General features: G+C 39.0%; 1 protein-coding gene across 2 annotated transcripts in view; it reads left to right on the plus strand.

Moving 5' to 3' along the window:
• Nucleotides 1–14,078, plus strand: part of cdkl1 (cyclin dependent kinase like 1 (CDC2 related kinase)) — a 40,655-nt gene that overhangs the window by 3,327 nt on the left and 23,250 nt on the right. Inside the window, exons 1-3 of one of the 2 annotated variants that reach the window (XM_057859080.1) lie at nucleotides 379–574; nucleotides 9,254–9,468; nucleotides 11,989–12,110. In XM_057859080.1, coding sequence (XP_057715063.1) covers nucleotides 9,301–9,468; nucleotides 11,989–12,110 — 290 coding nt within the window. In that variant the 5' untranslated portion in view covers nucleotides 379–574; nucleotides 9,254–9,300. Of the gene's footprint in view, nucleotides 1–378; nucleotides 575–9,253; nucleotides 9,469–11,988; nucleotides 12,111–14,078 lie in introns of those variants that run through there. The other variant, XM_057859081.1, reaches the window with a different exon arrangement.

The following is a 14,078-nucleotide window of genomic DNA, read 5'->3' on the forward strand; positions in this document are numbered from 1 at the left end:
ACGCCGTTAGTAACGCCGTTATTAACAACACTGTTGACCAAGTACTTAATTTCCACCATGATTTGCAAATAAATTCTTTAAAAATCAAACAATGTGATTTTCTGTTTTTTTTTCCCACATTCTGGCTTTCATGGTTGAGGTTTACCCATGTTGACAATTACAGGCCTCTCTAATATTTTCAAGTGGGAGAACTTGCACAATTAGTCGTTGACTAAATACGTATTTGCCCCACTGTATATTGTGTTAGAATAATGCAAACAGTTAGATGGTGCCTACGAGAAAAAGTGACGTCAAAAAATGGGGTTGCAGTAAATCTCTTTATAATTTGAATTGAATTTATCAAAATGTATTTTGTCTGTTTTATTGTTTTATTTTGAAAGAACGAGTGGATGAGGGTCTTGTTTTGATGTGTGCGTGTGTGAAGGTAGTCTTCCCCCCCCCCCCCCCCCCCCACACACACACATACACACACATCCCATCTGCACCTCCGAGAGGAGGAAGCCTCTCCAGTTGCCCGCTGACAAAACATCTCAGGAGATTTTTTAATTTTTCTTTTCCTTCATAACCTCCAAAAGTGAGTATCTCTTCATAGTTACATTTTTGTAAGGTTTTTAATCGAAAGATTATTTTACAGGTGACTTTGTTTTGTTGTTTTACCGGCGTTGCTGCTCTTTTCTTGGGTACACACAACACAAGATTATTTTGGTTTGCATGGTTGGTGTTGCAGTACTCGTGTACACTAAAGACAACTACTTTTTGGGGTGCTAGGGTTACTACTTGTTTTTTTTCTACAGTTACGATTGTTATCTTGTAGTATTTCAACTCATATTTCGTTTAATGCAGATTTCCTTTGGAACTCTTCATGCACAAATTAGGAATTATTTTTTTCTAAAATGTTTTTATTACATTTATATAAGACAGGGGCTTAAGACGTGGCATATTTTGCGGCCCCTATTTGATTTCCACTGTAGAATTGTTGTTGCTCGTATGTATTTTGTGATGGGAAATAAGATAATATATGAATAATTTTAAATAGAATGATTTAAGCATCCATTTTTGTGACACAAATCAACAATTTAAATGATAATAATTTTTTTTAAATGAGTATTTTGCTCTGGGAATTTTATTTATTTATATATTACCGTATTGCCCCGAAGATAGTGTTTTTTGCATTGAAATAAGACTGAAACAGTGGATCGTCTTATATTTGCGGTCTAGACGTTATACCCATTCACAACGCTAGATGGCGCCAGATATCATTGAAGTGATGTTCTGTCATGACAGATCTCAGCTACTCTCTTTTAACCAATTTGCATTATTTTATTGCAATGTTTTTCCTTATTCAGATTTGTTTCAAAAATAGTTAGTTAGACGTCACTTTGATGGTTAATGCAGTTATTGCAATTTTGTTGTTTTATCACAAAAGATTGGTTTATTTACATTTCAAAAACCAGAAGCCATTCATTTACGAATGTGATTGCACTTTAGTTTACATATTTAAATGTTCAGATATTAAGATTTGAATGAGGCAAAATAACATGCTTTTTCTCTCAAATATACTGTTATAATCATTTGTTTCAGATGTACTGTAATTATTTACTATATAAAAATTAATTTGGTGTTCAAAAAGTCTTTTTTCAAACTTGAGTCTTGAAAAAGAGGGGGTCGTTTTATAATCAGGGCCGTCTTATATTCGGGCCAATACGGTACCTCACTTAGCTTCACTACTTAGCTGCCATTGACGGTAATAGATGTCCAATCCATTTTAGCAACTCCCAGTTGAAATGGATTGGATGTCTACTGCCGTCAACAAGTGTTTTCAATAGCAATTTACCTCTTTTATGAACTTCCACAACACCTACTCTGACAAGTGCTGGCAGTGAATGAGTTAAGCTAATAACTTTTGACATGACGTTACAATCCTAATTTGGTAAAAGATTGTCGTAGCATTATCAATTTTTTGTAATTCTACAAGTTAATTTTCTTCAGAGTCTTATATTTCTACCATTTGTGTTTATAATTTTTTTTGTCAATTTCAAACATTTGGTGGTTAATACGACAATAAATTGACTGATTGCCATCGACAGCAATACATGTAATTCATTTGAATTTCAAATGGCTTGGACACCTATAAGTGATATACTAATTTAAACCCACAGCTAGGGTTGGGCATTGTTCAAATTTAAACGGTTCTGGTTACAATTCCGGTTCCACATTTTGATTCTCGATTCCGATTCTTTTAATAGGCAGGGTTAAAAAAAAAAGCATAGTTTATATAAATACCTTAACTCATCCATTATTTTTTTAAATCATATGAACTTTTAATAAACTTGGCTCAGTTAGAACTTCATAGCAATCTTTAACTTGTATATAAATATCAGTCTTTGAACTTGAATGTAATGAAGTTTCTTTCCGCAGGAGTGCACTTTCACAAAGTTGTTTATTTTTCAAAAGCTCACGGAGAAAACATTTACACATATTCTTTTGGCTATGTTTTAGAGTGTCTTATGCTGCAGGCATTTTTACATGTTTTTGAGCTCCCACTAATGGGCTAACCTGGTGCAGAATACCAAACAAACAAAAAAACAACTTGTAAAACCCATTCCAGATTAGCAGCGGGTACAGTATAAAATCAAAGTTTCTGTTGAGGAAAATGATCATATCTGCCTTCTCAGGCAGTAAGCTTGAGAGTTCCGGACAGATAGTCTCTCCTGCAGAGGAGAACACGCGTTCACTGGGTGTAGATGAAGCTTGAATGAATAACAGCTGGCAGCTGGTGCTCACAGCAGAGAAGATAAAAAAACGTCACGTATTACGAGTGAAGCACGTGAACAAAAAAAACTAATGATGCATGTAGATATGACGGAGTATTAGGGTTCAAATTAATAAATGTAAGATAAAAAAAAGGACTACGAGAAATATGTAGGGGTAAGGTAGCTGTGAGCCGCTACGCACTTTACATACATGTACCTTAGCTGGGAGCTACGACGAAGCATTAGTATAAATTCTTCTAATTTGATGATCTTTTAATACTGTTGATTTTAACAGAGGCCGCAACGCGCTACGTAAAGTACGTAGCTGCATAGCTACATTAGCCCGACATAATAATAACGACTTATTCTTTTACTATTCCATCCATCCGTCATCTATCCCTAAATTCAGGGTCGTTTACTTACCTGGTTCTGACTGGTTATAGGTCCAGCGCAGTGCGTCGAATATGCAGCACTCAGCAATGCACTACTCTGCACTTGTATTCCATGAAGATGGAGGTGTTTAATCATATTGTTCGTTCAGCCACCTTTGCATGATATAGCTATGTTGCAAATGTTGCACTGAGCTGACTGGTCATTTTTCTTTGTGAAGTTGAGACAAACTTTCGAGCGCTGACGCACTGTGACTACGATTGAAATTAAGAGGCAATACACTTCGTGTGGCTTCTTCTTTGTCGTGTTCGGCAGCTATTTTTTCCGGTCTGCGGTGACGGCATCAAAACTTGGAAAAATCTAAATTTAAAAATTCGAACGGTTCCGGGAGAACAGGTGTGTTAGTCCCGGATCCCCTCGATGCTCCATGCCCAACCCTAACCAGAGCAGAAGGATTAAAATAGCCTCATGACTGGATGTTTATCATCCTTAATGGAACTAAAAGACTTAAAAGTACCCCCTCCCCATTTTTTCCTAATAAAAATGTTTGTTTTTGTCATAATATTGTTATACATATATACAGTGTATCACAAAAGTGAGTACACCCCTCGCTTTTCTGCAGATATTTAAGTCTTTTCATGGGACGACACTGACAAAATGACACTTTGACACAATGAAAAGTAGTCTGTGTGCAGCTTTTATACTAGAGTTAATTTATTTTCCCCTCAAAATAACTCAAAATATAGCCATTAATATCTAAACCCCTGGCAACAAAAATGAGTACACCCCTTAGAAACGACATCCCTAAATGTCTTAATTGAGTACTGCTTGTCATTTTCCCTCCAAAATGTCATGTGACTCGTTAATGTTACTAGGTCCAGGTGTGCATAGGGAGCAGGTGTGTTCAAATTTGTAGTGCAGCTCTCACACTCACTCATACTGGTCACTGAAAGTGGTCACTGAAAGTTCCAACATGGCACCACATGGCAAAGAATTCTCTGAGGATCTTAAAAGACGTATTGTTGCGCTACGTGAAGATGGTCAAGGCTACAAGAAGATTGACAACACCCTGAAACTGAGCTGCAGCACAGTGGCTAAGATCATCCAGCGTGTTAAAAGAGCGAGGTCCACTCAGATCAGGCCTCGGGTTGGTCGTCCAAAGAAACTGAGCGCACGTGCTGAGCGTCACATCCAAATGCGTTCTTTGAAAGATTGTCGCAGGAGTTATGTCAGCATTGCTGGAGAGATTGAAGAGGTGGGGGCTCAGCCTGTTAGTGCTCAGACCATACTCCGCACTCTACATCAAGTTGGTGTGCATGGCTGTCACCCCAGGAGGAAGCCTCTTCTGAAGACGGTACACAAGAAAGCCCGCAAACAGTTTGCTGAAGACATGTCAACAAAGCGCATGGATTACTGGAACTGTGTCCTATGGTCTGATGAGACCAAGATTAATTTGTTTGGTTCCGATGGTCTCAAACATGTGTGACGGCGACCAGGTGAGGAGTACAAAGATAAGTGTGTCATGCCTCCAGTCAAGCATGGTGTTGGGAATGTCATGGTCTGGGGCTGCATGAGTGCTGCAGGTGTTGGAGAGTTACATTCCATTGAGGGAAACATAAACTCCAACATGTACTGTGAAATACTGCAGCAGAGCATGATCCCCTCCCTCCAGAAACTGGGTCGCAGGTCAGTGTTCCAGCATGACAATGACACCAAACACACGTTCAAGATGACCACTGCTTTACTGAAGAGGCTGAGGGTAAAGGTGATGGATTGGCCAAGCATGTCTCCAGACTTGAACCCAGTAGAACATCTTTGGGGGATTATCAGGCAGAAGTTGGAGGTGCGCGTAGTCTCAAATATCTGGCAGCTCCACAAGGTCGCCATGGAGGAGTGGAAGAGCATTCCAGTGGGAAGTGAAGTGGCTGTAAACCTCTGATCAACTCCATCCCCAGGAGAGTAAAGGCAGTTCTGGATAATGGTAAATAGTGTTATATAGCGCTTTTCCACCTTCAAGGCCCTCAATATGCAGTAGTGGTGGCTACACAAAATATTGACAGTTGACATGTTGTATGTTAATATTGTCAACTTTCACTAAAGGGTGTACTCACTTTTCTTGCCAGGGGTTTAGATATTAATGGCTGTATTTTGAGTAATTTTTAGGGGAAAATAAATGAGCTCTATCATATAAGCTGCACACAGACGACTTTTCATTGTGTCAAAGTGTCATATTGTCACTGTTGTCCCATGAAAAGATATACAGTAATTTCTGCACTATGAGGCGCACCTGACTATAAGGCGCCACCCACCGAATGCGACACGAAAACGGCATTTGTCCATAGATAAGCCGCGCTGGACTATAAACCGCACCTGTCCTCACTGTATTATGGGATAGTCACACCAAAAGATATTAACCGGTATCGCTTTATTTGACAGCAGCATCATACGACTGTCGACCACCATGAAGCTTTAAACCAATTGGCTGGTAAGCTTTATTGCTTCAAGAAGCTTCATTTGGCCATCACTGCTCCCTTGGGGGAGACGGTCAACCTCTTCTGCCACCTGCTGTCAACACTGTTGTTGTCTAACATGCCTCCTAGCATGAATTGCAGCGCTACAGATATAAATAAATCCAAAATTCATGTTCTGTGCTAATAATTCATTTGGTTACTGTTCCAGTTGTTTCATTAATTGCTAGTCATGGTATTTGGTAACCCTTTATTTGACAGTGGCGCCACAAGACTGTTATTATACAATCATAACTATGACATGACACAGTCATGAACATTAATGAATGCTTATAACAGATGTCATTTAGTGTTATCCGGCAAATTATCTCACTTTTGAATGGATGTAAAAGATACAAACTGGACATAAATTGGATTTAGTAACATAATTAGCCGGATGACACTTAATGACATCTGTCATAAGCATTCAGTAATGCCCATGATACTGTCATGTCATAAGTATGACCGTCTTATGGTAGTCTTATGACGCGATTGTCAAATAAAGTGTTACAAAATACCATGACAAGAAATTAATGAAACAACTAGAACTGTAACTGAATAAATAATTAGCACAGAACATGAGTTATGATTGTTATTTACATTTGTAGCGCTTCGATGCATACATAGAGGCATGTGTTGCCTATTGACCCAAATAAATTAAAGAAGCCGCACTGGACTATAAGCCGCAGGATTCAAAATGAAGGAAAAAAGTAGCGGTAAAGTTTTGATGGTCCAACTTTTTTTGTGAAATTTATGGATATTTTGTCGTAACAAAACTAAAAATTGTATTTCTAACATTCTTATTGTCAGTGTTTGGAATAACATCATTATAAATAACGCCGTTACATAATAAAGTAATCTAACTATTTTTTTCCGCCGTTACAACGCCGTTACCGTTACTGACGGTCAAAAGCGGTGCGTTACTTACTTTGAATAAACTGAAGAAACTACCTGCCGTAGCGAGTCTACTCTGCTCTGTTTATTTGTCATCCAAGACTTTGGGTGTGTTCAGGTTCATGGCAATGAAAATAGTAAACACACATAGCCTACCTTTGCGAGAACGATGGAATTGCCGCTTGATACGGTCATAATGTGCAGGTCCCGCACTCATCCGCAGCAAAACTGTTCGTACCTTTGTAGCGATTTGTAATTTCCGAATCGCTGATGAGTTTAGTAACATACACCAAACAATAAATACAGCAGAATGTCCATTTCGCGTAATTGTAAAAGCCCGTCGACATCTTTACTCCATTTGTCTTCGGCTTGCTCGTAAGGGTCAACATTGTTCACATCCAGTTTGATCACATATCTGTTCTTCGCCTTAGTAACGAGTTTGTCTCTTTATTGAACTGGCAAGTTAAAGTTTAATGTCCGACGAGCCAGACCTGCTTCCAATATGAGTGCGTTGTTGTCAAATCTCACGTGATCCCCCATTCTGTGACGTAAACGCTCGAGCCTAATAGCGCACGTACTTCAGAGCCGGTGTTTTCACACACAAACCGGAACAGCGCGTACGGCAAACACACACACGCAAAATAAATGCAGAGGGATATGATGGCAGAGCATTCAGAGGAAAATTTGTCCTTCACGAGGTGGAGATATTAACACTATTTCAAGTTGGTCGAAATTATAGGAAAGAACGTGCATGTAAAGTGTAATTTATGTCCTGGGGCAAAGCTTTTGTCGACATCTGTGGTAAGCAATTCAAATCTGTTTATTTTTGTTGCACTTCAAGTGTAGGATAAATCTGTTGCTGGTTAGGTGCAATAAATATTACAAGGTTCTATAACACTACTACCTGTCTGTTGTTCTCTATTCAACTGACTCGAATACTACTCAGAAAATTTCAAATTCTTTGAATTATAACAACTTCTTTTTAAAGTAACAGAAATAGTTACTTTCCCTGGTAACTAGTTACTTTTACTATAGAGTAAGTTACTAACTCAGTTACTTTTTGGAAGAAGTAGTGAGTAACTATAACTAATGACTTTTTTAAAGTAATGTGCCCAACACTGCTTATTTTTGGAAATTTCCTAGTAAATCTCCAATTCATAACCCAGTTCTGGTACAATTTGAACTTTGTTTTTGTAAAACCCTTTCCCAATTTTAGTCTGATTCACATTCTTATAATATTCCATCTCTCCATTTTATATATTTGGGGTCCTGGTCAAGGGCGTAGATTTGCATAGGGACGGTAGGGACATGACACCAGCAACTTTTCAGGATGCTCAAATTGTCCCCACCAACTTAATTGAGATTGTCTTTCCATATGTTGTATGGATAGAATTGACCTGACTATTATTAAGTGAATTATTCTGATTATGTTCAGGCTGACATTTACCCCTTTTCACTTGCTGAATGTGCCAGTCCATTTTTTCCCTCAAACACACGTTTGATTGGCTGATGACATGACCAACCTTTGTAGGTAATGTAAAAAGATGTCAATGTTGTGGAGGTGGGGAACACAACACTAATTTTGCGACTGAAAGTCCGACCTGCACTAGAGTTGGCGTAACATTAAACTTTATGAATTTGCTAACCTGCAAAACTCGAGTAGTAGCTGCTTGGAGAGAAGTGTCCTTCAGTATGTTTTCTACTGTTAACACTAATTGTGAGAAATGTAGTGAACCGAGGTTTAACCCCTTCTCCCCAATTTTCATTTTTATTTATGTGGTCTTAAAGCAGCCCAAAGGAGCTTTCATTTTTTTGTTGAGTTTGGTTGTGTTTGTGGACAAAAGTAGTAGTGCTTTACCTGAAGGAAGGTTCCATTTTTATTCATTTTTGGTATTCCCGAATTAAGACGTGTTTTTCAGTTGTATTTAATTTCTTTATTTAGACAATGTTGAGTGGTTTTAAGAGAATTGTTTATTTTTTGCATTCTTGGATAGTTAAGAGATTATTGTGTATGTTTATATAATTTAAATTCTCTTCAAATATTGCAATTTAAATTTGCTAAACAAAAAAAATCCAGTCATTTATTCTGGAAGTTTTCGAAATGTTTCTTTGGTAATTTTTTTGTAAACGAAGGTTTGAATCGAACGATGTATCACTTGGACTAATACTTATGAACGTTAGTATAAGTCAATACAGATTTATTTTATATTGATCATTTAGCCTATCAATCAATTAGGTTTATATCCGTGAAAAATGTATCCCTGACCCCCGTTCACCCAATCTGTTTGGTCTTATTAATGTCCCTTCCCCAGCAAAAAGTGTACATGCAGGTTATGCTGTTATATCGTCCCTACCAATGTTGGGACCAAACCTACACCTTTGGTTATGGTTAAACAAAAAATTGAGTGCAATGGCAGAGAGCTGGAGCAGGTTTGTTCACATTTCGACCATAAGATGTCGCCATTTCGCTTTCAACAGTCTCACCACACACACACAGTTAAATTCTGCATCCTTATGTTTTTGTAGTTCTGTTTGAGCCTTGAAAATGTGAAAGAAAAGCCTGTTTGCCCACCGGGCTCATAAAGCATGAGGGTAGAAACCCTGCATATTAAATTTGTTTCAGATTACAGCTTTTTATCACAACATTATTAAATTGCAACTTTAATTTTGTAATACTAATTAAATAATTGTCTTGTGTTTTCCCCAAAGATTTTTTTCTTTGTTTCATTTTTTTTGTGACTGACTCTGGGCAAAAGATGGACAAATACGAGAAGATGGGCAAGATCGGCGAGGGCTCGTACGGCGTGGTTTTCAAATGTCGCAACAGGGACTCAGGACAGATCGTCGCTATCAAGAAGTTTGTGGAGTCTGAGGACGACCCCACCATCAGGAAAATCGCTCTCAGGGAGATCAGGATGCTAAAGGTCAGCACACAAGCAATTCATATTATAAGGCGCACCTGATTAAAAGCCACATCCGCCAAATTTTTACAAAATGGTTTCTACAAAATATTACCCTAATTTTCGCACTATAAGACGCACCTGACTATAAGCCGCCACCCACAAAAATTGGCATGAAAACGGCATTTGGTCAAAGATAAGCCACACCGGACTATAAGCCGCAGCTGTCCTCACTGTATTATGGGATATTAACACCAAAAGATATTAACCGGTAATACTTCATTTGACAGCAAAATCAAACGACTTTCATAAGACCAAATGAACCCCCATGAAGCTTTGAACCACTTGGTTGCAAAGCTTCATTGCTTTAAGAAGCTTCATTTGGTCATCACTGCTCCCTTGGGCGAGACAGTCAACCTCTGCTACCACCTGTGGTCAACACTGTTGTTGTCCAACATGCCTCCTAGCATGCATTGCAGCGCGACAGATGCAAATAATCTGCCGACTCTAATCTCCTCACACCCATCACTCGCACTAAACTCCGAACCTTGGGGGACCGAGCCTTCGCTGCTGCTGCTCCCTCACTCTGGAACTCACTCCCAGAACCCATCAGGAACTCGGACTCATTACAAAACTTCAAATCACTCCTAAAAACCCACCTGTTCAAACTAGCTTTTCCCACCTCTTAATTCTTAATTCTGTCTTTGTGTTATGTTATGTAAAGCGTCTTTGAGTGTCCAAAAAAGCGCTATATAAGTTTGAGGTATTATTATTATTATTATTAATAACTATCAAAATTTATGTTCTGTGCTAATTATTTCTTCAGTTACTGTTCCAGTTGTTTCATTATTGCTAGTTATGGTATTTGGTAACACTATATTTGACAGGGGCGCCATAAGACTGTCATTAGACAATGATAATTATGATATGACACTGTCATGAGCATTTATAAATGCTTATAACAGATGTCATTTAGTGTTATCTGGCAAATTATCTCACTTTTGGATGTAAAAATTCAAGCTGGACATAAATGGAGTTAGTGACATCATTTGCCAGATGACACTTAATGACATAAGCATTCAGTAATGCCCATGACACTGTCATGTCATAATTATGATGGTCTTATGACAGTCTTATGACACCGCTGTCAAATAAAGTGTCCCATTTTAACCGAAATAAATCAATAAATAAGCCGCACTGGACTATAAGCCGCAGGATTCAAAACGAAGGAAAAAAGTAGTGGCTTATAGTCCGACAATTACAGTAATTCATTTTTCAGTGACATGAGTTCGCCCTCTCCCATTCAAAATGGATTGGACGTCTCCTGCAGTAAATGGTAGAGATGTGATCGAGTCCGATCACGTCGTTTTCAAAGTATCGGAATCGGCAAAAAAATATCGGCCATGCCTTTTTTTTATATAATATATAATTTATATATTTTTTTAAATAAATTGTTTTCTAGATGTATTTAACGTTACAGACATAATATGTTACACTCATCCAGAGTCTTTTAAGGCTTAAGGTACTGATAACGGCAGCAATTAATTTTTAAAAAATGTATCACGTTAAATATTTTACGCAGTTAATGCATGCGTTGCACGATCCACTCACGCATTGTCGCGCTCAATCTGTAATGGCGCCGTTTTACCCATTTAGAGAGATAAAAGGCAGCGTAAAATGCGTAGATTGAATTCTGGCAGCCTTTGGAGCCTTTTTTTAATGGGCTAAAGCCTTACAATCCCTCTCCCTACGATGAAAAATATCTTGGGAAGCAATGTTGGGAAGCAAGGTAGCAATTGATCTATTTCATAACACCTTATGTTATTTCCCAACGCAGAGAAGATATATCAATTGGTAGCACCGCGCACAGTCATGGCTCCACTTCCCATCATGCATTTGGGTTGAATGGCTGCAGTATCATTTACTGAAAGCTCAACAAATACACTAGATGGCAGTATTTAGTCACAATATACAAAGTCACAAGTCTTTCTATCCGTGGATCCCTCTCACGGAAAGAATTTTAATAATGTAAATGCCATCTTGAGGATTTATTGTCATAACAAACAAATACAGTACTTATGTACTGTATGTTGAATGTATATATTCGTCCGAGTTTTATTCATTTTTTTCTTAATGCATTGCCAAAATGCATATGATCGGGAAAAATTATCGGGAATGATTGGAATTGAATCGGGAGCAAAAAAAAGCGATCGGATCGGGAAATATATAATATCAGATACTCAAACTAAAACGATCGGGATCGGATCGGGAGCAAAAAAACATGATCGGAACAACCCTAGTAAAGGGCACTGTCAATTTGGACCGGCGCCAGCCACATCCACACTTTTGAGTCCAAATCTCAGCCGCTGTGCTTAATTAGTCATGCGGTGGCGGGTGGGAGTGGCAGCTCATAAATACAACAGGCCTGAACGGATTGGGGAGGGGCGGGTGGTTGCCGGGGCGACGCCAGCTTTATTACCGCCTATTAACACTTTAGATTTAGGGGGAGGAAGGTGAACGTCTTGTGTGTCTTTGTATGTGCAGCAACTGAAACACGGCAACCTAGTGAATCTGATCGAGGTGTTTCGCCGCAAGAGGAAACTTCATCTGGTGTTCGAGTACTGCGACCACACGGTTCTCCACGAGCTGGACCGATACCCACGAGGGTTGGTGACATGCAACTCAATCGCCCCACGGCAGCAGCACTTCACATGAGTGACACGACCAAACACTGCTACGATGCGTGCTAACTACACATATGATAAGAAAATGTCACACATTGTGAATCTATGACGGAAACTTTGCCGATTTTTCATCTGGTCTCGTCAGATGAAAAGTGGTATTCGTCTCGTTTTGTTTTAGTCTCCCAAGACACCTTTTTAGCTTGTCATCGTCATTATAAGTGAGGTAAAGTAGACTTCACGATCAATTGAAGGGAAACGGGGCGCAGGGCCGTTCCGTAGGGGGCTTATTTTACAAAAAAATCAGATATATTTTCAAAAGCAAAGCTGCGAGCGTCCTAAAACGAAAACAGTCACCTTCCTTAGGCATACAGTGGGGCAAATAAGTATTTAGTCAACCACCAATTGTGCAAGTTCTCCTACTTGACAAGATTAGAGAGGCCTGTAATTGTCAACATGGGTAAACCTCAACCATGAGAGACAGAATGTGGGGAAAAAAAACAGAAAATCACATTGTTTGATTTTTAAATAATTTATTTCCAAATTAGAGTGGAAAATAAGTATTTGGTCACCTACAAACAAGCAAGATTTCTGGCTGTCAAAGAGGTCTAACTTCTTCTAACGAGGTCTAATGAGGCTCCACTCGTTACCTGTATTAACGGCACCTGTTTTAACTCATTATCGGTATAAAATACACCTGTCCACAACCTCAGTCAGTCACACTCCAAACTCCACTATGGCCAAGACCAAAGAGCTGTCGAAGGACACCAGAGACAAAATTGTAGACCTGCACCAGGCTGGGAAGATTGAATCTGCAATAGGTAAAACGCTTGGTGTATAGAAATCAACTGTGGGAGCAATTATTAGAAAATAGAAGACATACAAGACCACTGATAATCCCTCTGCTGAAGAAAGTACACGTCCAGGCCGGTCTGCGGTTCGCTAGAGAGCATTTGGAAGGTCCAGAAGAGGACTGGGAGAATGTTTTATGGTTAGATGAAACCAAAATAGAACTTTTTGGTAGAAACACAGGTTCTCGTGTTTGGAGGAGAAAGAATACTGAATTGCATCCGAAGAACACCATACCCACTGTGAAGCATGGGGGTGGAAACATCATGCTTTGGGGCTGTTTTTCTGCAAAGGGACCAGGACGACTGATCTGTGTAAAGGAAAGAATGAATGGCGGCATGTATTGAGAGATTTTGAGTAAAAATCTCCTTCCATCAGCAAGGGCATTGAAGATGAGACGTGCCTGGGTCTTTCAGCATGACAATGATCCCAAACACACAGCCAGGGCAACAAAGGAGTGGCTTCGTAAGAAGCATTTCAAGGTCCTGGAGTGGCCTAGCCAGTCTCCAGATCTCAACCCCATAGAAAATCTGTGGAGCGAGTTGAAAGTCGGTGTTGCCCAACTACAGCCCCAAAACATCACTGCTCTAGAGGAGATCTAGAGGAGATCTGCATGGAGGAATTGGCCACAATACCAGCAACAGTGTGTGAAAATCTTGTGAAGAGTTACAGAAAACGTTTGGCCTCCGTTATTGCCAACAAAGGGTACATAACAAAGTATTGAGATGAACTTTTGGTATTGACCAAATACTTATTTTCCACCATGATTTGCAAATAAATTCTTTAAAACTCAAACAATGTGATTTTCTGTGTTTTTTTTCCACATTCTGTCTCTCATGGTTGAGGTTTACCCATGTTGACAATTACAGGCCTCTCTAATATTTTCAAGTGGGAGAACTTGCACAATTAGTGGTTGACTAAATACTTATTTGCCCCACTGTATGTGAGTCTCCATGTGCAGCGGCGTAAAAAAAAAAAATCAAAGTCGTTCCCTAATAGAATCCCCATTGTTTATTATTTATATAAGTATAACAAAACTTAAAATGGCTATAAAATTCTCAGATTTTACGCTAGATGCACAAAAATCACCAAATGGGGAGATAA

This window comes from Corythoichthys intestinalis, chromosome 15 (genome assembly GCF_030265065.1).
Source record: "Corythoichthys intestinalis isolate RoL2023-P3 chromosome 15, ASM3026506v1, whole genome shotgun sequence".
Classification (NCBI taxonomy): Eukaryota; Metazoa; Chordata; class Actinopteri; order Syngnathiformes; family Syngnathidae; genus Corythoichthys; species Corythoichthys intestinalis.